Below are 26848 nucleotides of genomic sequence, written 5' to 3'. Positions count from 1 at the left end.
ATCAAACTGTCAAAAATTAAATGCAAAGAAAACATATTAAAAGCAGCAAGGGAAAAACAACGAATAACACACAAGGGAATCCCCATAAGGTTAACAGCTGATCTTTCAGCAGAAACTCTGCAACCCCGAAGGGACTGGCAGGACATATTTAAACTGATGAAGGAGAAAAACCTGCAACCAAGATTACTCTACCCAGCAAGGATCTCATTCAGATTTGATGGAGAAATTAAAACCTTTACAGACAAGCAAAAGCTGAGAGAGTTCAGCACCACCAAACCATCTTTACAACAACTGCTAAAGGAACTTCTCTAGGCAAGAAACACAAGAGAAGGAAAAGACCTACAATAACGAACCCAAAACAATTAAGAAAATGGGAATAGGAACATACATATCGATAATTACCTTAAATGTAAATGGACTAAATGCTCCCACCAAAAGACACAGATTAGCTGAACGGATACAAAAACAAGACCCATATATTTGCTGTCTACAAAAGACCCACTTCAGACCTAGAGACACATACAGACTGAAAGTAAGGGGATGGAAAAAGATATTTCATGTAAATGGAAACCAAAAGAAAGCTGAGGTAGCAATTCTCATATCAGACAAAATAGACTTTAAAGACTATTAGAAGAGACAAAGAAGGACACTACATAATGATCAAGGGATCAATCCAAGAAGAAGATAGAACAATTGTAAATATTTATGCACCCAACATAGGAGCACCTCAATACATAAGGCAAATACTAACAGCCATAAAAGGGGAAATCGACAGTAACACATTCATAGTAGGGGACTTTAACACCCCACTTTCAACAATGGACAGATCATCCAAAATGAAAATAAATACGGAAACACAAGCTTTAAATGATACATTAAACAAGATGGACTTAACTGATATTTATAGGACATTCCAACCAAAAACAACAGAATACACATTTTTCTCAAATGCTCATGGAACATTCTCCAGGATAGATCATATCTTGGGCCACAAATCAAGCCTTGGTAAATTTAAGAAAATTGAAATCATATCAAGTATCTTTTCTGACCACAACACCATGAGACTAGATATCAATTACAGGAAAAGATCTGTAAAAAATACAAATACATGGAGGCTAAACAATACACTACCTAATAACGAAGTAATCACTGAAGAAATCAAAGAGGAAATCAAAAAATACCTAGAAACAAATGACAATGGAGACACGACGACCCAAAATCTATGGGAATCAGCAAAAGCAGTTCTAAGAGGGAAGTTTACAGCAATACAATCCTACCTTAAGAAACAGGAAACATCTTAAATAAACAACCTAACCTTGCACCTAAAGCAATTAGAGAAAGAAGAATGAAAAAACACCAAAGTTAGCAGAAAAAAAGAAATCATAAAAATCAGATCAGAAATAAATGAAAAAGAAATGAAGGAAACGATAGCAAAGGTCAATAAAACTAAAAGCTGGTTCTTTGAGAAGATAAACAATATTGATAAACCATTAGCCAGACTCATCAAGAAAAGAAGGGAGAAGACTCAAATCAATAGAATTAGAAATGAAAAAGGAGAAGTAACAACTGACACTGCAGAAATACAAAAGATCATGAGAGATTACTACAAGCAACTCTATGCCAATAAAATGGACAACCTGGAAGAAATGGACAAATTCTTAGAAATGCACAACCTGCCAAGACTGAATCAGGAAGAAACAGAAAATATGAACACACCAATCACAAGCACTGAAATTGAAACTGTGATTAAAAATCTTCCAAGAAACAAAAGCCCAGGACCAGATGGCTTCACAGGCGAATTCTATCAAACATTTAGAGAAGAGCTAACACCTATCCTTCTCAAACTCTTCCAAAATATAGCAGAGTGAGGAACATTCCCAAACTCATTCTAAGAGGCCACCATCACCTTGATACCAAAACCAGACAAGGATGTCACAAAGAAAGAAAACTACAGGCCAATATCACTGATGAACATAGATGCAAAAATCCTCAACAAAATACTAGCAAACAAAATCCAAAAGCACATTAAAAGGATCATACACCATGATCAAGTGGGGTTTATTCCAGGAATGCAAGGATTCTTCAATATACGCAAATCAATCAATGTGATAAGCCATATTAACAAATTGAAGGAGAAAAACCATATGATCATCTCAATAGATGCAGACAAATCTTTCGACAAAATTCAACACCCATTTATGATAAAAATCCTGCAGAAAGGAGGCATAGAGGGAACTTTCCTCACCATAATAAAGGCCATATATGACAAACCCACAGCCAACATCGTCCTCAATGGTGAAAAATTGAAAGTATTTCCACTAAGATCAGGAACAAGACAAGGTTGCCCACTGTCACCACTTTTATTCAACATAGTTTTGGAAGTTTTAGCCACAGCAATCAGAGAAGAAAAGGAAATAAAAGGAATCCAAATCAGAAAAGAAGTAAAGCTGTCACTGTTTGCAGATGACATGATACTATACATAGAGAATCCTAAAGATGCTACCAGAAAACTACTAGAGCTAATCAATGAATTGGGTAAAGTAGCAGGATACAAAATTAATGCACAGAAATCTCTGGCATTCCTACACACTAAGGATGAAAAATCTGAAAGTGAAATCAAGAAAACAGTCCCATTTACCATTGCAACAAAAAGAATAAAATATCTAGGAATAAACCTACCTAAGGAGACAAAAGACCTGTATGCAGAAAATTATAAGACACTGATGAAAGAAATTAAAGATGATACAAATAGATGGACAGATATACCATGTTCTTGGATGGGAAGAATCCACATTGTGAAAATGACTCTACTACCCAAAGCAATCTACAGATTCAATGCAATCCCTATCAAACTACCAGTGGCATTTTTCACAGAACTAGAACAAAAAATTTCACAATTCGTATGGAAACACAAAAGACCCCGAATAGCCAAAGCAATCTTGATAATGAAAACAGAGCTGGAGGAATCAGGCTCCCTGACTTCAGACTATACTACAAAGCTACAGTAATCAAGACAGTATGGTACTGGCACAAAAACAGAAAGATAGATCAATGGAACAGGATAGAAAGCCCAGAGATAAACCCACGCACATATGGTCACCTTATCTTTGATAAAGGAGGCAGGAATGTACAGTGGAGAAAGGACAACCTCTTCAATAAGTGGTGCTGGGAAAACTGGACAGCTACATGTAAAAATATGAGATTAGATCACTCCCTAACACCATACACAAAAATAAGCTCAAAATGGATTAAAGACCTAAATGTAAGGCCAGAAACTATCAAACTTTTAGAGGAAAACATAGGCAGAACACTCTATGACATAAATCACAGCAAGATCCTTTTTGACCCACCTCCTAGAGAAATGGAAATAAAAACAAAAATAAACAAATTTGACCTAATGAAACTTCAAAGCTTTTTGCACAGCAAAGGAAACCATAAACCAGACGAAAAGACAACCCTCAGAATGGGAGAAAATATTTGCAAATGAAGGAAATGACAAAGGATTAATCTCCAAAATTTATAAGCAGCTCATGCAGCTTAATAACAAAAAAACAAACAACCCAATCCAAAAATGGGCAGAAGACCTAAATAGACATTTCTCCAAAGAAAATATACAGACTGCCAACAAACATATGAAAGAATGCTCAACATCATTAATCATTAGAGAAATGCAAATCAAAACTACAATGATATATCATCTCACACCAGTCAGAATGGCCATCATCAAAAAATCTAGAAACAATAAATGCTGGAGAGGGTGTGGCAAAAAGGGAACCCTCTTGCACTGTTGGTGGGAATGTAAATTGGTACAGCCACTGTGGAGAACAGTATGGAGGTTCCTTAAAAAACTACAAATAGAACTACCATATGACCCAGCAATGCCACTACTGGGCATATACCCTGAGAAAACCATAATTCAAAAAGAGTCATGTACCAAAATGTTCATTGCAGCTCTATTTACAATAGCCCAGAGATGGAAACAACCTAAGTGTCCATCATCAGATGAACGGATAAAGAAGATGTGGCACATATATATACAATGGAATATTACTCAGCCATGAAAAGAAACGAAATCGAGCTATTTGTAATGAGGTGGATAAACCTAGAGTCTGTCATACAGACTGATGTCAGAAAGAGAAAGACAAATACCGTATGCTAACACATATATATGGAATTTAAGGGGAAAAAAATGTCATGAAGAACCTAGGGGTAAGACAGGAATAAAGACACAGACCTACTAGAGAATGGACTTGAGGATATGGGGAGGGGGAAGGGTAAGTTGTGACAAAGGGAGAGAGAGGCATGGACATATATACACTACCAAACGTAAGGTAGATAGCTAGTGGGAAGCAGCCACATAGCACTGGGGGATCAGCTCGGTGCTTTGTGACCACCTAGAGGGGTGGGATAGGGAGGGTGGGAGGGAGGGAGACGCAAGAGGGAAGAGATATGGTAACATATGTATATGTATAACTGATTCACTTTGTTATAAAAACAGACACTGACACACCATTGTAAAGCAATTATACTCCAATAAAGATGTAAAAAAAATAATAATAATAAAATCAATTAAACCAGTTTGGCTTCATGAGACAAAAGTATGTGTTGGTTTTTCAACCATTTGGAGAGGATTATGAAGATACCAGCACAAACTCTTTCATAAAGTCTAGGAATGCGAGTGGCCTCTAGAATCTGGAAAAGGCAAAGCAACAGTTTCTTCCCTAAAATCTTCAGAAGTAATATAGCCTTACTAATACATTGATCTTAGCCCAGCAAAACCCTTTTTGGACTTCTGACCTATAGAACCATAAATAATGAATTTGTGTTGTTTGAAATCACTGAGTTTGTGGAAATCTTTCACAGTAGCAATAGGAAACTAAAGCAAGCACTGCTGGTGATTTTGACATACACCCGCTCAAATCATCTCCTATGAAACAGGACCGCAGATATCTGCCCAGTGCTACAAAATTCTACCCGATCAAAGGGTTCCACCGAAAAAAAAAAAAAAAAGAACACGAAAGGTCACCTTTCTTCATATTAGTTCTGAGTTCTACGGTGAAAGGAATGCTCTCAAAGACAGAAGTCTATGCCAAACCTGGATAGGGATCCTTCCTCAATTCAAATCGACGTCGACAAAATGTATTATCAAAATAAGAGCTCATATATGAGGGCTTGGTTTGTGCCAAGCCTCATTCCAAGCATATCACATGCTGGTGTAAAAATTTCATTTAATCCTCAACAACCGTGTGAAAAAGGTGCATTTGTTATCCCCTCATCTATGGAGAAGCAGGGAAGGATGAATCGATTTCCAAGTTCACAGACTTAGAAAGTAGTCTCATTTGTTTTGAGTCCAAAGCAAATGCTCTCCTGCCTCCTATCAGGCAGTCAAAATGCAGCTGACTCTGTGATTTAACAGAGGGTGTAAGTTTGGGAACCCTATATTTGAAAGCTGAAGATGACCTGTTCCTCACCGAAGGGTCTAAGATCGCCGTGGTGTAAAAGAATGTCAATTTTGAAGGCAGCCTGAGCTGGGTTCAAATCTTGACTCTGTACCCGATTTAACTTCTCTGTGACTTAGTTTTCTTATATGGGAAATGGGCGTAATAACATCTACATCTCTAGGCTGGAACATGAATATAAATGAGACTATTTAGTACAGAGTCTAAACAGGATAGAGTCTAAATAGTATAGATGCCATAGCAGGCATCTTACACTCCAAAACTCTTATTATTATTGCTGTATTTGAAAAGGTATTTAAAGGTAGAGACACAGTCAGTTGTTTATGGGGAAGGTACGAATGTATAAGAGGAGAAATCAAGTGGAAGATATAAGTGATCTTGAGAGGGACCAGGAAAATTTATAGATTTTCAAAAAGGTCTTAAGGTGTCTCATTTTTAGTGGTATGAATGCTTAAGTACTTCACAGGAGTTCTTCCTATTAATTTGTTCAGTAATTTTTCCTATAAAATAGTGCCTTATAGATTCTGAAGACTCTGCATGCAAACATCTAACAAATCAAAATTGTGGCTTAAGAGGCCACAATAAGGATAAATTTGGATAATAAACAGTACAGCTCAGAACTCAAATCTTTCTTTAAATCGCTGCTTGAGTGAATAAAATACCCTACCGTGGTAAACAAATTTCATGCACTGAACACTGTATCAGCCATGTACAGAAAGTTGTGCTTTTTTTTTTTTTTTACATCTTTATTGGAGTATAATTGCTTTACAGTGGTGTGTTAGTTTCTGCTTTATAACAAAGTGAATCAGTTATACATATACATATGTTCCCATATCTCTTCTCTCTTGTGTCTCCCTCCCACCCACCCTCCCTATGCCACCCCTCTAGGGTCACAAAGCACCGAGCTGATCTCCCTGTGCTATGTGGCTGCTTCCCACTAGCTATCTATTTTACGTTTGGTAGTGTATATATGTCCATGCCACTCTCTCGCTTTGTCACAGCTTACCCTTCCCCCTTCCCATATCCTCAAGTCCATTCTCTAGTAGGTCTGTGTCTTTATTCCTGTCTTACCCCTAGGTTCTTCATGACATTTTTTTTTCTTAAATTCCATATATATGTGTTAGCATATGGTATTTGTCTTTCTCTTTCTGACTTACTTCAGTCTGTATGACAGACTCTAGGTCCATCCACCTCATTACAAATAGCTCGATTTCGTTTCTTTTCATGGCTGAGTAATATTCCATTGTATATATGTGCCACATCTTCTTTATCCATTCATCCGATGATGGACACTTAGGTTGTTTCCATCTCTGAGCTATTGTAAATAGAGCTGCAATGAACATTTTGGTACATGACTCTTTTTGAATTATGGTTTTCTCAGGGTATATGCCCAGTAGTGGGATTGCTGGGTCATATGGTAGTTCTATTTGTAGTTTTTTAAGGAACCTCCATACTGTTCTCCATAGTGGCTATACCAATTCACATTCCCACCAGCAGTGCAAGAGGGTTCCCTTTTCTCCACACCCTCTCCAGCATTCATTGTTTCCAGATTTTTTTGATGATGGCCATTCTGACTGGTGTGAGATGATATCTCATTGTAGTTTTGATTTGCATTTCTCTAATGATTAATGATGTTGAGCATTCAGAAAGTTGTGTTTTAATTAGATTTCAAAATAAACATATTTGGAGAACAATGCAATTACAAGATGAAATTCTCAGGAACCGTCTTGCATATGAGCCATGAGCGTAGGAACAAGAACATAATGTAAAAGACCAAGGGCACAAAACCTAAAATAAATCTCCCATTTCCCTTCCCTTATTTAGAAGACATCTGGATATTTGTTACTCCTACTATCAATACACAAAATACTTCTGTCTGATATAAAGAATTTCTGTGAAACAGGAAATATCTTTATAGCAATACTGAAAACAGAACCATTAGATATCCTTAAAAACTCTGCTTTTTCTTTCTGCCTGCTGCATGTCCTTGGAGAACCATAGGGCAGAAGGAAATCCACAAGTGACTCCCCACAAAGGTACTGACCATCTATGGTACCAGTGAAAACCACGCCCACTGTCATGCCCTGACTGGTTTGCTTCTTTCCTGGACAGTAAGTTGGGGAAGAGAATCCCACACACACGCAGAAGTCAAATTGTAAGAAGAAGGAAGAGGGGCTTTGGTAAGACACTTTCGTCTCTTGGCTGCCGTGAGTATATCACTCTGTTAGAGTAAGCCTAGATGTTAAATCATAAATTGCCCACAAATATCTATGACTGCTGTTAATATTTTTCAAAACTCCTGACTCTACTATGTGAACTAGATTTTAACAAGAAGAAAAACATGCCTGGTGGAAGAGAAATGCGGCTAAGGACTGATGGTAATACTAAGCCAGTGATGTTTGAATTCCCTTTAGCCTATGCGGCAGAGCCTGAAATTGCCTGAAATTGAACCCACCTCTGCATCCACAGCCCTGGCAGTGCTCTCCCATCCCACTCTCATTCTGAACTTAGCCATGTGATTTGTTTCAGTCAGTGAGACGATCGCAAAAGCGATATACGCAGAGACTTGGAAAATAATTGTGAGTTGTGACTTCTGTTGCAGCTCTTGGAGCCCGGAGCCACCTCATTAACACTACAGGTTGGTCTGTTTCATGGTGGCCCCCGGCCCCGTCATCCCCTCTATCCCAATAGTCAGCCGTGTCTGGAAGCAGAGATGAGGGCTGGTGAGCTAGCTGATGATGCTGGCTGACTTCAGATCAAAAGTGAGCCCAGCCGTGATCAGCTGAGACGGTCTCAGACTAGCGTGTTTTGGGAAGGGATCGTTGGCATCCGCTTAAGGGGAGAGTAAGAATTTGTGTCTGCTATGTGGGAGGTTGTGTAGTTCTGTACATGAAAGCACACACACATGCACATTCACATACAACCCCCCAAATATTTGCTAAGCACTGATCACGTGAAAGCTATAGTAGAAGCAGCTGGAAGCAGAGAGAAACTGACCAAATACAATCAAGGAGTCAGCGATCACTGCACTGTGGAAGCTTTGATCTGATTTTGAGGGCAGGGATCTTAGCATGGGGTGGAGCGGATGACTCAGAGAAATTCAAAAGACTGAATTAATGACAGAATTGAAGACAGATCAGATTTGGGGAGGACCAAGAGGGGTGCATTATAGGTTGGTGTTCAGGTTTCTGGAGGTGCAGGAAAAGCCTGAAGTCTATGTGGGGATGGGTGGGGGAGGGGTGACGTTTCCATCAGAACACCTGGGAACGTGTTAGAAATGCGCTGCAAAGATTCAGAAAGCAGAGTGAGAAGGGAAGGCTGTGACACCACTGGACCATGAGTGTGCATGACAGCTGACTTTCTGGAAGTGAGTAGGACACTCAGAGTGAACAGCGCTAGGAGAGGACCATATGCTAATAGTAACGACAGTCACCTCTGCGGACTGGGTGACCTGCTGCATCCCACACAGAGCACTAGGTAGTTTATGTGCCTCACTTCTAATTCTTACCAACCCCTGAGAGATGTTTTTATCCCCATTTCTCAGGTCAGGAAACTGAGTCTCTGGGAGATTTAGCCAATTGTCCGAGGTTCTCCTGGGCCATACTGTCTTAGCTGGGCCACACATGGGTCTTTAAGGATGGAAGAGGTTTGCTTGTACATGGAACCTATGTTCCCCTGGGCTCAATCAATTCTTGAAATTATCTGCCAGTTTGTGGGAAGGTTTATTAAGAAGATAGACATTTAAGAAGTGCCTAGAATGTCACCTTGTCACTCGAAATACACATTTCACACAATCTACCCCTCCTCCCATCTTCGCCTTCAATGGAAATTTTCTCAAAAAGCATTAAAACACTATAGTAGTAATTCTGCCACAATTTGACCTACTCTTGGTAAAAGCCTATTATTTCTGTTCTTTATAGAAGGAGGCACACGATGGGATGTTACCAGAGAGAAATTGAGCTTAAGGAGGCCGGGTCTCAGGCATACTTTCATTTTCTTGTCACTGACTTTCTTCAAGATAATAGATCACTGGGTGTGTGTTGGAAGATGCCTCAAAGCCGTGCAGCCACATCTGTCAAACTGTCAAGAGATGAAATCTCCTACCTGAGAGGCAGGAGATAAACAGCTCATCACAGCAGCAGTCCAGGAATGAGGTTCCAATTTAGCCGTGTTCTGTTTATCGTGCATTAGGGTGACCTCTTCAGCGCTGCTGTTGCTTATGCTAAAATGAGTTTAAACAGATAACTAACCGGATGATGCTAAAAGAGTTGATTGTAACTTTTCCCTTTGCTGAAACTCACAAATTAAAGAAAATTTCTAAATGGTTTTGGTAACACCACATAAAAGAATTACGTTATTGCCTGAAGATGGTAGAGTGTAAAATGTGCATACGTAGGTCAAGTATTAATATTTTGGATTTACTTTTCTAATATTTTAATGTTAGGTAGAAGTGATATGCCCTTTAGAATCTCACAGAATTTCTGAAAATCATTTGGAAAAATCAACAGGTAAATGGGCAACAAACAGGAATAAGCAATCTATAGAAAATATAAGTGGTCTATGTATATATGAAAAAATGCTCAACAACCATAGGCTTTAATCAGGGAGATTAAAATTTAACATCATGATATATCATCTCATGCTATCAGGTGTAAAAGTCTGATAGCATCAAGTGTGGACGAGGATGTGAAAGAATGAGAACTCTTACTCTTGCTGGTAAGAGTAAAAAGTGGCACTTTCATCTGGGGAGCCATCAGGCAACATCTCATAAAGCCTAAGTTTGTTCATATCCTTAAACCGAGCAATTGTTCTCCTAACTATATATACTCAGATAATTCTTACACGTGTGCACAAGAATGCGAGGGCAAGAAGGATCTTAGAATGTCTGCAAGAGCAAAACAATAAAAAACAACCTCAATGGCCATCAACAGAATGAGGAAGTGAATAAACGGACAAACTGTGAAATATTTCTGTAGTAGGATAACATACAGTGATGAAGATGAAGTGGTTAAAAACGAGGTCGACTGCCTGTGAGGAAATTCCCACTCAGTAACTAGCTATGTGACCATCATCAGGTTACTTAGGCTCTCTGTGCCTCAAACTTCTCATTTGTTAAACAGAGATCATAACAGTACCTACATTTATGATGTTATGATCATTAAGTAATTTAACACCTCTGTGATATTTTGATTTATAACAAGACATACATATTTGGTCTTTTTCCTGGTCCCTGACACAGATCTTTTAAAACCCTTGATATTTCCCATGACGAGGGGGATAAAGGTGTCTTTTCTCATGTTAATGAGGTGACTTTGGATAGCACCTAAGGATAAGGGCCAGTCACTAAAGGAGCCAACAACCAAAGGATTAGAGGGTTGGGACCAAAAGTCCTGGGAGAGGAGAGGGACTGGAGATTGAAGCAATCACCACTGGCAATGATTTAATCAACCCTGTCCATGCAATGAAGCCTCCATAAAACCCCAAAAGGACGGGGCTCAGAGAGCTTCCAGGTTGGTGAACATGCTGAGGTGTTGGCAGACTGTCTCTCAGAGAGCATGGAAGCTCCATGCCCCTTCCCCATACCTTGTCCTGTGCCATCTGTTCTACCTGGCTGTCCCTCATTGCATTGTTTTATAATATGCTGGTAATCTAGTAAGTAAAATATTTTTCTGAGTTCTGTGAGCAGCTCTAGCAAATTATTCAAACCTGAGGAGGTCACTGGAACCTCCAACTAGAGCTGGTTGGTCAGAAGCCCAGGTGACATCTGAAAAGGAGGTGGCAGGGGTAGTCTTGTAGGACTGAGCCCTGAACCTTTGGGCTGAATTCAGGGTACTCAGCTGGTGTCAGAAAATTGCTTGGTGGTGTAAGAAAACTCTCCCCTCCCCCACTCCATTGGAATTGGTGATCAGAACCCTCAACTTCTAAGACGCTGTGTGCCAGATACATAGTGAGTGGTCTGTAAATGTAGCTATCATTATTTCTAAGAGTGGATACCGAGGTATTCTTCCTAACTGTGTTTCTATCAGTACATTATTTCATAATGTTTTTAATGCGAGGAAATGACTGAACATTATATTGTCAAATGGCTCCAATTTACAAATTATTCATTTGTAAGTAGTTCATGGAAACTATGTGGCATTTCTCCAAAGAAATTATTTTACAGGTGATTTGAACTTCAGGTCAGACCATAATAACCTATTTAGCCTTTAACAGACTTCTCAAGTCCTGTATGACTTGACAGTTTCCTGGGGAAAGTGATCCCTGAGTTATAACCCCGAGGTCAAGTCCCCCCATTCCATGGGACAAAGTTATGTTTCCCTTCTCACTCACCCCATGGAGCTCATGAAGAAGAGTGCTGAGTAGGTGGCTCCTGTAGACAGAAATGGGAGCAGGGTTTTCAGAGGGGATTAAGAAGGAAAATTACCTTGAGTTCGTGCTGGAGGAAAGCCCAGTGCCTGGCTTAAGTGGACCTACTGCTTCCATTCACTTCCCATGACCTCCTGCCTCTGGCCAATGTCCCATTTTGGTGAAACTTCTCCCAGCTCTACACTCGCCTCTGGATGTTTTCTGATGGATCTCTTTAGAACCCTTAAATGGGAGGTCACTAAACTCAGTCACAATCTGCCATATTTGGGTAAAACGTAAGAAAAAGAAGGAAGCTAGTTTGCATGGTGAGAAAACAGAGGCAAATGCACAGACAGAAACAAAGATGAGAAATCCTGTGGCCCAAACAGACAGTAGAGAAGGGCAAAGAAAGTGCAGTCCCCTGGCAGCTCTGATTATACTCGCAATAAACACTCCCTGTGAGCATATGGTCTGATCCTCGCAACCAAATAATTCCTGACTAGGACATAAATACTCACTTAATTCTCACAAACCAAGGAAGGATATACTATTCCCAATTTATAGAAATATGCCCAAGGTCATGGTATAAGTAGCATAGCTGAAATATGGCTGTCTCCAAAGCCTGTTCTCTAAGAGGCTACAATTGGGTGATTTATTCTCCCTCAGGAAAGATGCTGTCCCGGGAGTTACTTCGCAGAATGAAGCAAGGACGTCTGCAGCTGCAGAGGCAGGCATGAGAGGTAGGGGAGTCATGTCAGCACAGTCCAACAGTCTGTGCTGGAGGCAGTTGTAGCACAAAAAGAAAAGGAAACCAGGTGCGGTGTTTGGCTTATGCACATTCTCCATCATTTCCAGCCAGGAAGTGATGTTCCCATAGCCAGGACTGAAGGCAGGAAGGGGAGGGCCCCCAGACAACGAGCAACTCAGCAGAGCATGGGGAAGTGAGGATAGACAGCTGGAGAAAGACATTCCAGGCAAGATGACTGGGAAGTGGAGGGGGGCGTGTTTCAGGGGCAACAGGACATTCGCTTACTTGTCCTTAACTTAGGAATGAATTTGTTAGGAATTGCATAGATTTAGATCATGACTAATTTCCTTATTAAACGTGGTATGAAGTTCATTAATAAACCTGAAATATGTCCTAGCAAAATTAACTCTGTTAACATTAAGTGAATTAACTAAAAATTTCAAAAAGTGGCATCAGAGAGCTCACCACACAGAACCTACGAGGTCAGTAAGATGGCTCTTCTTGTCCACCTGCTCCAAACTCGTGGTTGTGAAGTTCAATGTGCACGCATATGTATTCTCACTCATTATAAAAACAGAAAAGACCACCCTAAGGGCCCCAGATTGAATCCTTTCCTGTATGCCTGCATATGACTCCCATTATGATTATAATTATAGCTATAATTATATTTATAATTTGTCTCAGAACACAGAATGGAATTTGTAGGGTTTCAAACTGCAGACCAAAGGTGCCTATTTTTTCCTAGATAAATGGCTCTATAGAGCCTATTATTCTGTAAAAACGTGAGAAGATCTCTAACGTCCCTAATTCAATTGATACCTCCATAATCAACATATGTAAAGAGGGGGTAGAAACACCACAAATATTGCAACATTTGAAATAAGGTAAAATGTGTGTAGGGATGTGGGGAAAAAAAATTTTTAATAAGAAATTGTTCCTATTGCTTAGATCCTAATCACTGCTTACTGGAATATATAGAATCCTGACAGATTTATTCATGTAATGTAAAAAAATGTGTATATACATATACAGATGTACACATATGTCTTTTAAATAGATAGGTAGATAGATACACACATACAGAGAGAGAGAGCGGAAAAAAAATAAAGTATTATACATCAAACACCCAGAATCACAGAAGCACCAGTCACATCATGTATTTAGTTTAACAGTAGTGGGGAAAGTTAAGCCACATCAGTCAATCATATTTCATTAAATTACCTCATTACTTATAGCTGGTGGGGAAGACAGATAGACGTATACCAATAAACTAGACAAGGATACAGAAAGCAGAAAAGAAAGTAAAAATACAAGACACGATACCAGTGAAGAAAGTTAGCCAATGTGAAGCAATTTCACCTGAAACAAGGACAGAGATGGTTTTTAAATGTCCTTCACTTATAAGAGAATTTGAGCCAGTCTCCATGTATGCTGAGTTAAGATTTCAACAGTTTGAAATTATGAAGACATAAAACTTATGGGAAGACTTTTTGGGAATAATGGAAACTCACACACTACTTACCCTTATGCCATCTTTGTAAACTAAAGTCACACTTCTGTACCTTATTTCATGGGTCACCCAAACAAAGCCTCCTGACACCTAGCAGGTAAAATGAATGAGAAAAGCAGACCCGGAGTCATGTACTAAACACACAGGGACCACCCTCACTTCTACAAAGAATCATGTTCATTTCTCCTTTCTTTTTGCAAACAATGTTTTCCTTCATGCATGCATTTACGTGTGTATTTATATATGTATGCACTTATGAATTTATTATTTATTTATTTTCTGTCCATAGAGTGATGGGCAAAGAGAAATACTTTGCTACTCTGAGAAAAGTGACCGTACGAATCTGTGGATAAATAAAACACACATTCCCAGTGCTGTCGGGACAACAATATGGACCGTTGGGAGACTCCCGGAAACTGGAGAGACGGTGCCCAATATGGCAGCCACTGCCCAGCTCCAGCCAATTACACCACATGGGAGTGAGGGTCCTGTGTTGCCAGATCTTTCTATTTTACAAAAGCAGTAGGATATATGGGTTTTCATATGAAATTTCTGCTTTTTAAACTTGGGATCAAATTTGGAAACAAAGTTCCACTTTCAAGACAAAATCAATAATTCCTAATACCCAAGTGGGGACTCCCGGTCACTCGTTTACCATCTCAGATACTGCTTCTACCTCATTCTTCCAATCTTTTTCAACAAATGGCCAAATCACTAACTCCATTTAATTACAGCTGTTCAAATGCTTCATTCCTACAAATTCTACTTTTTTAGTAGGTAGGAATTGGTTTTGATTCTTTTCAACTGTTATTCCTAAGATTACATTTCTAAACACAGATGTATTTATTTCACATGCTGACCATGACCGTTATGATTCTTATTGTCATGGAGTTTCCTCTGGTTGGAAAAGCAGACATTAAATAACAAATTATACCATTAAAATTTTTTTAATTAAAATTATGATAAACACAAAAGAAAAGCATAGGAGGATATGGGCACATATAACTGGGCTACCTGATCTGTTTCTTTGAGGACGAAGAAGGCTTCCTTAAGAAAGTGACATCTGAGCTGAATTCTGAACTCTGAGTGCGAGAGAAGAGTGTTCTAGAAAGAGGAAACACTATGTGAAAATGACAGGGCCTCTGGGAGGCAGAAATGCTGCTTTATAGAAGAGCTATAATGTTTAAATTCAGGGGTAAAGGGTCTTAGGAGACTGGCTTCTAACGCTGGCCGCTAGGTTACCTCTGGGAAGTGGAATGAGGGAGGATAGTTGGAAGAAGTTAAAGCAAACTCTTACTTTTTATTTTATTTCTACAGTTTAAAAGTCATTTTAGAAGAACACACTCACATTTTGCTCGTTTTAAAAATAAAAAGAGTGACCGACAAGGGCTTAATTTCCAAAATATACAAACAGCTCATGCAGCTCAATATCAAAAAACCAAACACCCCAAACCAAAAATGGGCAGAAAGACCTAAATAGACATTTCTCCAAAGAAGACACACAGATGGCCAACAAGCACATGAAAAGATGCTCAATAGCTCTAATTACCAGAGAAATGCAAATTAAAACTACAATGAGGTACCACTTAACACCAGTCAGTATGGCCATCATCAAAATAGCTACAAATAATAAATGCTGGGGAGGGTGTGGAGAAAAGGGAACCCTCCTACAATGTTGGTGGGAATGTAAACTAGTGCAACTACTATGGAGAACACTACGAAGGTTCCTTAAAAAACTAAAAATAGAGCTACCATATAATCCAGCAATCCTACTCCTGGGCATATATCCAGAGAAAACTCTAATTCAAAAAGATCCATGCACCCCAATGTTCATTGCAGCACTACTTACAACAGCCAAGACATGGAAGCAACCTAAGTGTCCATCAACAGTGGAATGGATAAGGAAGATGTGGTACATATATACAATACAAGATGTGGTACATATATACAATACATTGTACATATATACAATGGAATATTACTCAGCCATAAAAAAGAATGAAACAATGCCATTTGCAGCAACGTGGATGGACCTAGAGATTATCATACCAAGTGAAGTAAGTCAGACAGAGAGAGACAAATACCATATGATATCACTTATATGTGGAATCTAAAAAAATGATACAAATGAACTTACCAACACAGAAAACAAACTTATGGTTACCAAAGGGGGTGCAGGTGAGGGATAAATTAGGAATTTGGGATTAACAGATACATACTACTACATATTAAATAGATATACAGCTACTGTATAGCACAGGGAACTATATTCAATATCTTGTAATAACCTATAATGGAAAAGAATGTGAAAAAGAATATATATGTATATGTATGTTTATATATATATATATATATAAAACTGAATCACCTTGCTGTACCTAACACAACATTGTAAATCAACTATATTTCAATAAAAAAGAAAACAAACAGAAAGAATAAAAATAAAAAGGAGTAATATATGCTACAGTTTGTCTTTGAGTGAGATATTATAATCCAAGGCAGTGAGTGAGGTATGGTTCAGATGAAAATTTTCCTGTTAACTAGTTTTAGACGGCATTAATCATTAGTAAGAGCCAAGTGAGTATTTCACGACCATTGTATCTTCAGTACTTTTTCTTTACTTACTTTCTTTCTCTTTAATAAGTTAATAATTAATTCATTTTTCACCCAGACATGGAAATGTACTCTCTCTCTTTAGTCACAGCTCACGTCATGCCCAATACAAAGAGGTGACCCCTTGGCCATCCCACTTTTCATCTGTACTCTTACAGATCAGCTCTTTCTGGAAAGCATCAGGACCAAAGATGGGACGCTGAGCTGCATGGAGCCTCATCCTGAATTGTCTGCCTTCCTTCTCTCATTGTCTCAAACCACATGTACCATCAACCATACAACTTACCAAGCATGCTGCCACACCCACCATACATGCCTAATACTCACGTCTCCCAGACGCCACATCCACACAGGGCTAGCCTAACATCCACCCCGCTCTGCTGACCTTTATTTCCCTATGTCCCTGCTCCGTGCTGCCCCTCCATCACACCTTCATTGCCATCTAGCTCTTGCCATCTCAAATCTTTTTTTTTTAAATAAGTTTATTTCTTTCATTTATTTATTATTTTTGGCTGTGTTGGGTCTTTGTTGCTGTGCGCGGGCTTTCTCTAGTTGCGGCGAGCGGGGGCTACTCTTTGCAGTGTGCAGGCTTCTCACTGCAGTGGCTTCTCTTGCTGCGGAGCATGGGCTCTAGGCACACGGGCTTCTGTAGTTGTGGCGCACAGGCTTCAGTAGTTATGGCTCATGGGCTCTAGAGTGCAGGCTCAGTAGTTGTGGCACACGGGCTTAGTTACTCCGTGGCATGTGGGATCTTCCTGGACTAGGGCTCGAACCCATGTCCCCTGCATTGGCAGGTGGGTTCTTAACCACTGCGCCATCAGGGAAGCCCCTCAAATCTTTTTGATATAGAGGCTCGCTTCCTAATTCCAGACTGCAACCTTGAGGCATCTATTAACAAGCATTTACTAAAATTTTAAGCAATGCATTTGGGGCATAGGAAGACCCTGATTTGGTACTCCTAACAGGCCTGGTCGTTGATTTCTATTACAAATGAATGTTTCCTTGGCATATTTTTTCAGCTAGATAGAGCATGGGACCAGGAACCAGAAGACCAGGTAAAAGTCCTGGTTTCTCTGTTTGTCTGAGGTCAGGAGACTCAGGCGGCCCTCTGGGTCTCCACTTCACCTCTACAAAGGCCCATAGAGGATGCCAATCTTTCCGCAGCACAGGGCTGTACTGAGTCTCACCCTTCCTCACTCCCTGCCTCATGCTTTCAGTCTATGTTAAAGTACCACTACCTCACGAGGACCTCCCCTGACTCTCAGACAAGGAGAGCGGACTCCAAATTACATACTCCCATAGCATCCTGCATTACTCCTTCCAAACGCCCATCACTCCTGTGATTGCTAGTTCAAAGCTGGGTTTTCTCCTCACTGCCTGAAGTACCCTGTAAGCTCCACGAGGGGAGGGGCTGGGCTTCTCTTGCTCAGGACCATCTTTGTGTCAGTAAATATCGGTTGGTGGGTTAATGAATAATGTAAGTAAGAGTACTTTTTAGGCAAGAAGCTGCTGCTACTACAATGGTTGTCATTGTTATTGCTATGACAGTAATAGTAGTAGTAGAGGTAGCTACAGAAGTTGAATTATTAGCAGCATTGTCACCATCCAATATACGACAGAAAGAGAAGCAGAGAATAGTACTTAACATTATCAGTGTTCATTGTAAACTCTTCCTCTTTTTCTGCTCTATCCTTTTTTTTTTTTTTTTGTGGTACGCGGGGCTCTCACTGTTGTGGCCTCTCTCGTTGCGGAGCACAGGCTCCGGATGCGCAGGCTCAGCAGCCATGGCTCACGGGCCCAGCCGCTCCACGGCATGTGGGATCCTCCCGGACCGGGACACGAACCCGTGTCCCCTGCATCGGCAGGCGGACTCTCAACCACTGCGCCACCAGGGAAGCCCCTGCTCTATCCTTTTAATGGATACAAACAAATAACTGTATGATTAAACAGCCATATAGATGTAGCCCACAGGAGAGGTTCAGAGAACAGTATTTTGCTACTTATGTACCAATCCTTGAAATGCACCAGTCCCCACCTGGAGAAAGATCCAAAAGAAAGACAGAAGATGTGTTCTCATCCTGAAGTAGGTGATAAACCCTTCCCCAAATTAGAGGGGGGGATATGAAAAACTATAAGAAGCAGTCCCCTTGTAGGAAGAGGATTTACAACTGAAAACAGAAAGAGGGTGAAGAAAAGAAAATTCTCCAGGAGGAAGAATCAGTTTTCTGCTCCCAACATGGGACAGCTTGAGTTTTCACCCTTAAAGAGGAGGGAAATGGAAATATAAAAAGCCCTGGAATGGCAGGGATGCCGCTCTTGTTAAGGTGATGTTGTTTTGAATGAGTTACTGCTATTGGTGGGCAGGGAGGGGGCACATGAAAGAGAAGAGGCCTCTGTGGTCCACTGAAAAAAAGGATTTTATTAGGCTTTCTGGGGAGCTCAGAGCAGAAGGTAAGTCCAGAAGGTTCACAGGCCAGAGACCTCATGGCCCATCCTCCGGTCACTTGCCAGGACTTTGGGCTCCCCTGCAATCCCATCGCCTTGTGTCTGCTGCAGGTGCACTTTGTTAAGGAAGTGCCTTTATTATACCACGCTGCTCGGAGAGCTTGCAGACGCAGAACAACAGACTACATATTCAAGACATTTCCTTCCTGCGTACATGGTGAGGTACTCAAGTAAGTGAATTGTGATCTTGACTGCCCCCGGCCCCAAACAATTCAGGCCTTTGCAGAAGAATACCTTTACAAGGTTTAATGAGACAACAAAATTCTTCATCAATTCATTACCACTGGCCTGCTTTTACCTGTGTGCGTTCATTTACCAGAAATTTACCAAATCCCTAGTGTGTATCTAAAAAGGATGCCAGGTCCCGGGAATACAGGATGGAGTGTAATATTGCCCACAAATTTGGGTGGATCTAGAGCTTGGAGAGCTGTAGATTTCCTCGTATAAAATCAAATCAAAGACCTTTGGGGGTGACTTTTAGAAATGGCATCATACCACACCTGGAGGCAAGCTGGGGCACGTCCCTGGGGTTTGTTGACGTCTACGGCTACCAGCTGCCACCCGCCGGCGGAGTCTTCATGAAACATCTTCAAGACAAAGGAGAAATGAGTCAGAGACACTTACGATGGAACATCAAGAACTCTAACTTTGTCTGCAGCTTTTTACGTTTTCTTTGTTATCAAAGATTTGTCTTCTTATGGCTTTATATTTAGAACATGAGTCATTCCATTTTAACACTGCAAACTTAAGTGAATAATCATAATAAAGATTATAGCTTGCATTAATTGAGCACTTGCTATGCATCAGGCCGTTTCTGCCTTACATATGCTTTGCATATAACTGCCCAAATATTCTTCTCCACAAGACTTTAAAAGTAGGTATTTTATCCCCATTATGTTGATTATTGTATATAACATCTCAGAGAAAATGAAAATTAGAATTCCAAAGTGTGGTGTGTTTTTACAAAAAGTGGTAAACTTTTATCTTTATTTAGTAGACAGTTCTCACTGAACCAATAGAAAAATATTCTCAGGATAAATAATATAATGTGCATTTAGCATAGGGAAAGAGGGGAATGTTGTTTTATTTTATTTTTTTAATTAATTAATTTATTTTTGGCTGCAGTGGGTCTTCGTTGCTCTGTGCCGGCTTTCTCTAGTTGCAGCAAGCAGGGGCTACTCTTTGTTGCAGTGCGTGAACTTCTCATTGCGGTGGCTTCTCTTGTTGCGGAGCACAGGCTCCAGGTGTGCGGGCTTCAGTAGTTGTAGCTTGCGGGCTCAGTAGTTGTGGTGCATGGGCTTAGTTGCTCCATCACATGTGGGATCTTCCTGGACCAGGGCTTGAACCTGTGTCCCCTGCAATGGCAGGTGGATTCTTAACCACTGCGCCACCAGGGAAGTCCGGGAATGTTATTTTAATGGTAGGAGAATTACAAATCACTTAAAAGACTTTGTGAAATTAGCTTGTGTAAGCCACAATTAATCTGCTCAGCAGAAATTTTATGTATACATATTTATGAAGGGAAAAAGTAGTTTCTTTTGGCTTAAAAGACATAAATGATGAAATTCAGGATAGTACAGGATGCTAAAATCTGACAGTCATTGAATTAGACATCCAGGTTGCTGGATGTGTAGGTTATCTTACTCATATTCTACCACCTTAAAAATTAGTTATCTAGGGGCTTCCCTGGTGGCTCAGTGGTTAAGAATCCTCCTGTCAATGCAGAGGTCATGGGTTCAAGCTCTGGTCTGGGAAGATCCCACATGCTGCAGAGCAACTAAGCCCGTGTGCCATGACTACTGAGCCCGTGTGCCGCAACTACTGAGCCTGCGCTCTAGAGCCTGCGAGTCACAGCTACTGAGCCTGCAAGCCACAACTACTGAAGCCCGCGCACCTAGAGCCCATGCTCCACAACTAGAGAAGCCACTGCAATGAGGTCCGTGCACCACAACGAAGAGTAGCCCCCGCTCGCCGCAACTAGAGAAAGCCCACGTGCAGCAATGAAGACCCAATGCAGCCAAAAATAAACAAATCAATAAATAGATTTATTTTAAAAATTAGTTATCTATCAATAATATACTACACTGGAAAGCATGTACCACTTATAAATATTTTCCCACTAATATATATTTTCTTTTCCTTACGTGTGCATGCAGGGGCATGGTGGAATAGGGTAGAATTAAGGATTTTTATTTTTCTAAGAAAAGACACCAACTACAAGCACTCACTGTTTTATTCCACCCTGAGCTCACTATCTCACAGACATAAACATTTTCTTTGCCATATTTATGTCTTTGTGTTCGTCTGACCCTGTCTGTGTTCAAAAGGGTAACTGTTGATGGAAACATGAGATGATGCAAAGATCCCATTACCTAGGATTTATCATTATAATTTCAAACTCCTGGTAACAGAGGTAGTAGATCATTTGCAGAAAGAAAACTTGCCCTCTATAAAATAAGGGAGGCGGAGAGTGACAAATGCCAAAATTCATAGGCCATACGTGTATTTTTAAAATGACAAAATGGCGGTGCACATTTACACAAAAATTCTCTGATCCAAGATGCCAATTACAAATGGTTCTTCTCAGCTGTCCATTTACAGGATTCTGATTCCCTTTAGAATGAATCTTAAAAGGTAAGTTTAGTGGTAGAATCAAGCACATCCATCACAAATAGGCTCATTCTGAGAATACATACATTGGTTGAGATGCAAACATGCATAAGTGCCTTTTAAAGTATCTGTCAAATGTCTGGGAGTCTCTTTTTAAGGAGAAAAGACAAAAGCAATCCCGCCAGTCACGAGGTAGGAACCCTCTGTACAAGCATCCTCTACTCTCTTACCATGGAGCAAAGGATCCCTGGGGCACATATTTGCTTTCATCAGGAGCAGACTAATTTTCTCTGTTAAATGATTTTTTTTCCAATAGACTAAAATCAAATGAATCAATTTAACTGTTAGTAAAAGTGCTCTCTCAAGGTCAGTTCTTTGTGTGAAATAAAGTGAAGGAAATGCAAACATGGTCCATTTCTCTTTAGTTCCCTGAATTATACAACAACATTTGGATTGGTTAATGTAACAGTAGCTACGTGAGGCACATGGTGGGATATCCAGAACCATGAATCCTAGGGTGAAGTCCTTAGGGGAGTGTGGCAGGGGCAGGGGTCTCCACATATCTGTTCTTCTTGTCTTACAAACTAAGAAAAATTTTATGGCCACCAAAAACAAAAAAAAGGACATTCTTTCCCTTTCTTGAAGCTCATCTTGACCATGTAATTATATATATACACTGGTCTATGAAATGAAAGCAGAAACTTTCTATTTTTTTCCTTCCTGCTGTTTGGAATATGGATGTAAGAGTTAGAGCTACAGCAGCCATTTTAGTCCAGGAGGCAATTTGGGGAATGGAAGTGATGCAAGGTGGAGCAAAAAGGTAGAAGGATTCTGGATCTATAGCAACACAGACCACCGTAACAACCTTGAATGACATCCTCCAACTTTATATGAGAGAGAAAGGAACTCTATCTTATAGAAGCCACTTATTTGGGGCTTTTTGTCCCTTGCAGCTGAACCTAAGTTAACACAAGTGGCTTCATTTTGAATGTCCAATGATTTATTTCAGTTTTAAAGATACTAACTGTTCTCCTCTCATTATATTATTAATACAGGTTTACTATTAAATACTTAGAAAATGTGTACGAGCTGTAAAAAAAAAATCTTAAGCCCATTCCCCAGAGACAAGCACCCCTAATATTTCAGAGTTAACCTTTCAGGTATATTATGCCCACACACACATATACATATAAACATCAGACCCTTTTACTGCATTAATATGTTACTTGCATATTTTCATATCAATAAAGTTCAATCATGATTTAATGGCTTGCATTTATTCTAATTTCATAATTTATAATCAATCATTTATGACTAGAGTTAATTTTCTTTCTCTCTCTCTCTCTCTTTCTCTGTCTTTCTTTTTTACTGAAACGCCTCCATAAACATTTTCAAATGTACATCTTTGAGCATTGACCAGAATTTTTCTTAGGATAAATTCCTAGAAGTACAATCTCTTTGTCAAATAGTTTATATGTTTTCAAGGCTTTTGACACATACTGCCAAACTATTTTCTAAAAAGGAGGCTCTAATTCACACTTAGTAATTATGTATGAAAGTACCCCTTTCTCCACCTTTCAGTCAACAAGAAAACCTTTTTTTGTTTGTTTTAATAGAAAAGAGAAGCCAGAAAAAAGATAGCACATTGACAGCAGGGCCTGTAATGACCAAATTAAAAGGAGGTAGGATCTCAGGGAGCAGAACTGAAGACTCTTATGGCTGCGGAGGCTGGTGGTTTTTTTTGCGGTACGCGGGCCTCTCACTGTTGTGGCCTCTCCCGTTGCGGAGCACAGGCTCCAGACACACAGGCTCAGCGGCCATGGCTCACGGGCCCAGCCGCTCCGCGGCATGTGGGATCTTCCCGGACCAGGGCACGAACCCGTGTGCCCTGCATCGGCAGGCAGACTCTCAACCACTGTGCCACCAGGGAAGCCCAGGAAGCTGGTTTTGAGCCCCCATTCTAGCACATACCAGTTATGTAATACTGGATAAAATAATTAACTTTCCAATCCTTGTCCTTTTTTAATCTGCAAAGCAGAGACAATAATAATACCAACTTTACAATGTTATTGTGAAGGTTAAATAAGATTGCTCGTAAAGCCAATAGCGTAGTGCTTAGTGCAGCTCTCAAGATGTGTGATTTATTGTAATAAAGTGTTTTGAATTAGTGGAGTATTACCAATAACCACACGAGCACTTTCCTCTTAGTACAATCACTTGGAACTCCATGGAGGTCTCAGTCTCGAGAATCATCTCATGCTTGCCTGTTTGCAACTGCCAGCGTTTTATAAAGGGTCACTTGATTTTGCTAAGAATGCTTTGCGGATTGTTCTATTGTACTTTAGGCAGAATATCATCATCAATGACAACAACAACAGATTATCTAATGGGAGGTGGTAGAGAATGGATCTTGGTAATACGGGTGACCACTAGCAACTGAATTAAAATTCCAAACCCAAGACACACATACACATTTGGTAATGAAAATAAAATCCAAAATTTATTTTGAAATTCCCATGCTCTTTGGGTTCTTTCAAAATCAATCATCTTAAAAAACAGGTAATAGGGCTTCCCTGGTAGCGCAGTGGTTGAGAGTCCGCCTGCCGATGCAGGGGACGCGGGTTCGTGCCCCGGTCTGGGAAGATCCCACATGCCGCGGAGCGACTGGGCCCGTGAGCCATGGCCGCTGAGCCTGCGCGTCCGGAGCCTGTGCTCCGTGACGGGAGAGGCCACAACAGTGAGAGGCCTGCGTAACGCAAACAAAACAAAACAAAACAAAACAAAACAACAGGTAATAGTCATTATCACACAAAATAATGAGGGTGGGCACTTGACTTGATTTCTTAATTAAATAATATACTCAATGACTTAGACTCACAAGATATAATTCTCATGTATGGCTTCCTATGATGAATGTATTATTCCATTACTATAGTTTCTTATTAGAAGGAGCTCACTATTGTACCTTCTACCAAAGCCTTCCCAGAAATTGCTTTCACTAAATTGCTTTCTCACATATTTTAATGATGTATATTCATGTGGAAACCAATAGTCTTGGAACGCAGTAAACAAATTTTTACTAAAGTTTTGTTTTGGAGCATTACATTATACACATCTTTTCATGGAGGAGAAATTCTTTTTATTTTCCATCATGTGCCTTTTCATCCATGCCTTTCTGCCTTTAAGCCGGTATTGCACATTGGCACAGAAATTGTTCCAGCATTGTAGGAACCCATATTCTGAGAAGGTTCATGGAACTACAGAGGAGAAAGAATTCCTGTGTCCTTTTATCAACTCCACCCTTATCTGTCGTGTATCTTATTAATTCAGAAAACATGGGCCAGCAAGTGTGCTCAGTCAGAGACAATGACAGACCCAGAAATTATTGCTCTCTTTAGACAATCAGAATATTTACTTACCCATCCCTCAATATGACCCTACGGGGCCATGATTTGTATATAAAAGTTAGGTACAGATTGATTGCCAGATGCTGCCTTGTGTCTCTTGTCACTATATATACAAAACTTAGCCTTGCAGGGCCCTAAAGTTTAGTTCTTTCGGTTCTCTTCCAGGGAAAGTGAGATAAGCTCATTCCTACTGTGAATCAGCCTAGATCAGAAGACCACACGACTGGCAACAGGTATCTGAGGTGAAGTGTCTATTAGAGAATGGGAGTGCAAGTGCAAGTCTGGACCGGACATGCACGATGCCCAGGACGTGTTCCGCTAGCACATCGGCCCATCTCAACACCTTTCTCTGGGGCAACACCCCTACAAATGTGTAGCATGGGAAGTCCTATTGTGGGTTGACACAGGGGGCTATTATATCCTGGATGTACAAATCTCTTGCACTTTAATCCAACATATAACTGAGCATGTGGCAACAGTGACCTGTGTCAAATGATTATGCAGGTACGAGAGTCACCTTCCCCATCAGAGTTCAGGCAAACTACTGACTACTAATCTGAAAATTTCCACGTTGTTCTCCTTTTGTTTTCCTGCTACCTGCTGTATTATGGTCTCCATAAGACCTTTGGCATTAATTTTTCTGTAATTTGTTTCTATGCTGTGACTCTGAGGCAGGTTGCTTTGCTATTTTAAAGAAAGAGTTCTCATCACTGATTCTCTTTTGCCTCTTAACATATCAGAGCCAATTCCTGTTGAACCTCTGAAGGTGTCGGAAAGCCCCTACTTTATCCTGTTAATGTGTATAATTTTTCTTTCTACTCACGCAGCCCCCTGGAAAGTCCAGGGACTTAGAAATATCAACAAGTCCATCATCCCCAGGACCCTCTTTGCCCTCCTATGAGGATAACTTACAGAGAACAACTGCAGACGTCCCACATACTAGAGGAAGACAAGAACTGACTTCATTTCTGAAAAGCTGTGTGCTTCACAATACACAACCATCTTCATTTTATTTCCCTAAAGCCCATCTGTTTTGTTAGAATTAGAAACTTGTGATTTAGTGTTTTAAACCATCGAACGAGAGGGCCTTTGTGCAGAGCTGTGTCTGATTTTACAAACGTAACAGAATCATGGCAAATGATGCCTCTCCCTTCCACACACACAAAAGCATCTGGAACACTTGCTCAGGGGCTGGCGAGGGGATGGGCGGGGCCTGCGGCCTCTTGCCAGGCAGCCCAAGTGGTGTTTTACCAGAGAGGCTGCTGCTGGAGCTTCGGTTGCTTAGCAACCAGGTGCTCAGCCATAGCATTTTTCTTAATGAAGGTTTTTCACAATTCTCTCTGTGATTACCTCTGCTGAATACCTAGACGCATTACGTCTGAATTACCACCTTATTCCTCCTGATTAAGGACAATTTTGCAACAAAGCAATTTTGTACAACTGTGTTCACAGTCTCTCCACATTTGACTTTCTATTGTAACTGCTGGCTGATTTGGTGGCACTTCCAAACACCACTTTTCCAGCTGTGGTTTTACAAATAAGAGTTACTTAATAAGCACTATATGGTTTTAAAGACATTTTAGGTCATCTCTCAGGAATATCAAATGTGAATTCTGTGTGGAGTTCATAGTTCTATGTCCCACTTCGTTCT

General features: G+C 40.3%; 1 protein-coding gene across 1 annotated transcript in view; it reads right to left on the bottom strand.

Moving 5' to 3' along the window:
• The window catches only part of NALCN (sodium leak channel, non-selective), a 279093-nt gene that overhangs the window by 177344 nt on the left and 74901 nt on the right, over positions 1 to 26848 (bottom strand). The window contains exon 9 of the mRNA XM_089899398.1: positions 19681 to 19767. Within this exon, the coding sequence (XP_089755524.1) occupies positions 19681 to 19767 (87 nt within the window). The remainder of the gene's footprint in view (positions 1 to 19680; positions 19768 to 26848) is intronic.

The sequence above is a fragment of the Delphinapterus leucas genome, chromosome 18, assembly GCF_059928025.1.
Source record: "Delphinapterus leucas isolate spDelLeu-1000000601 "Yukka" chromosome 18, BTC_Dleu_Yukka2, whole genome shotgun sequence".
Taxonomy (NCBI): domain Eukaryota; kingdom Metazoa; phylum Chordata; class Mammalia; order Artiodactyla; family Monodontidae; genus Delphinapterus; species Delphinapterus leucas.
This window is presented reverse-complemented; position numbering and strand designations above follow the sequence as displayed.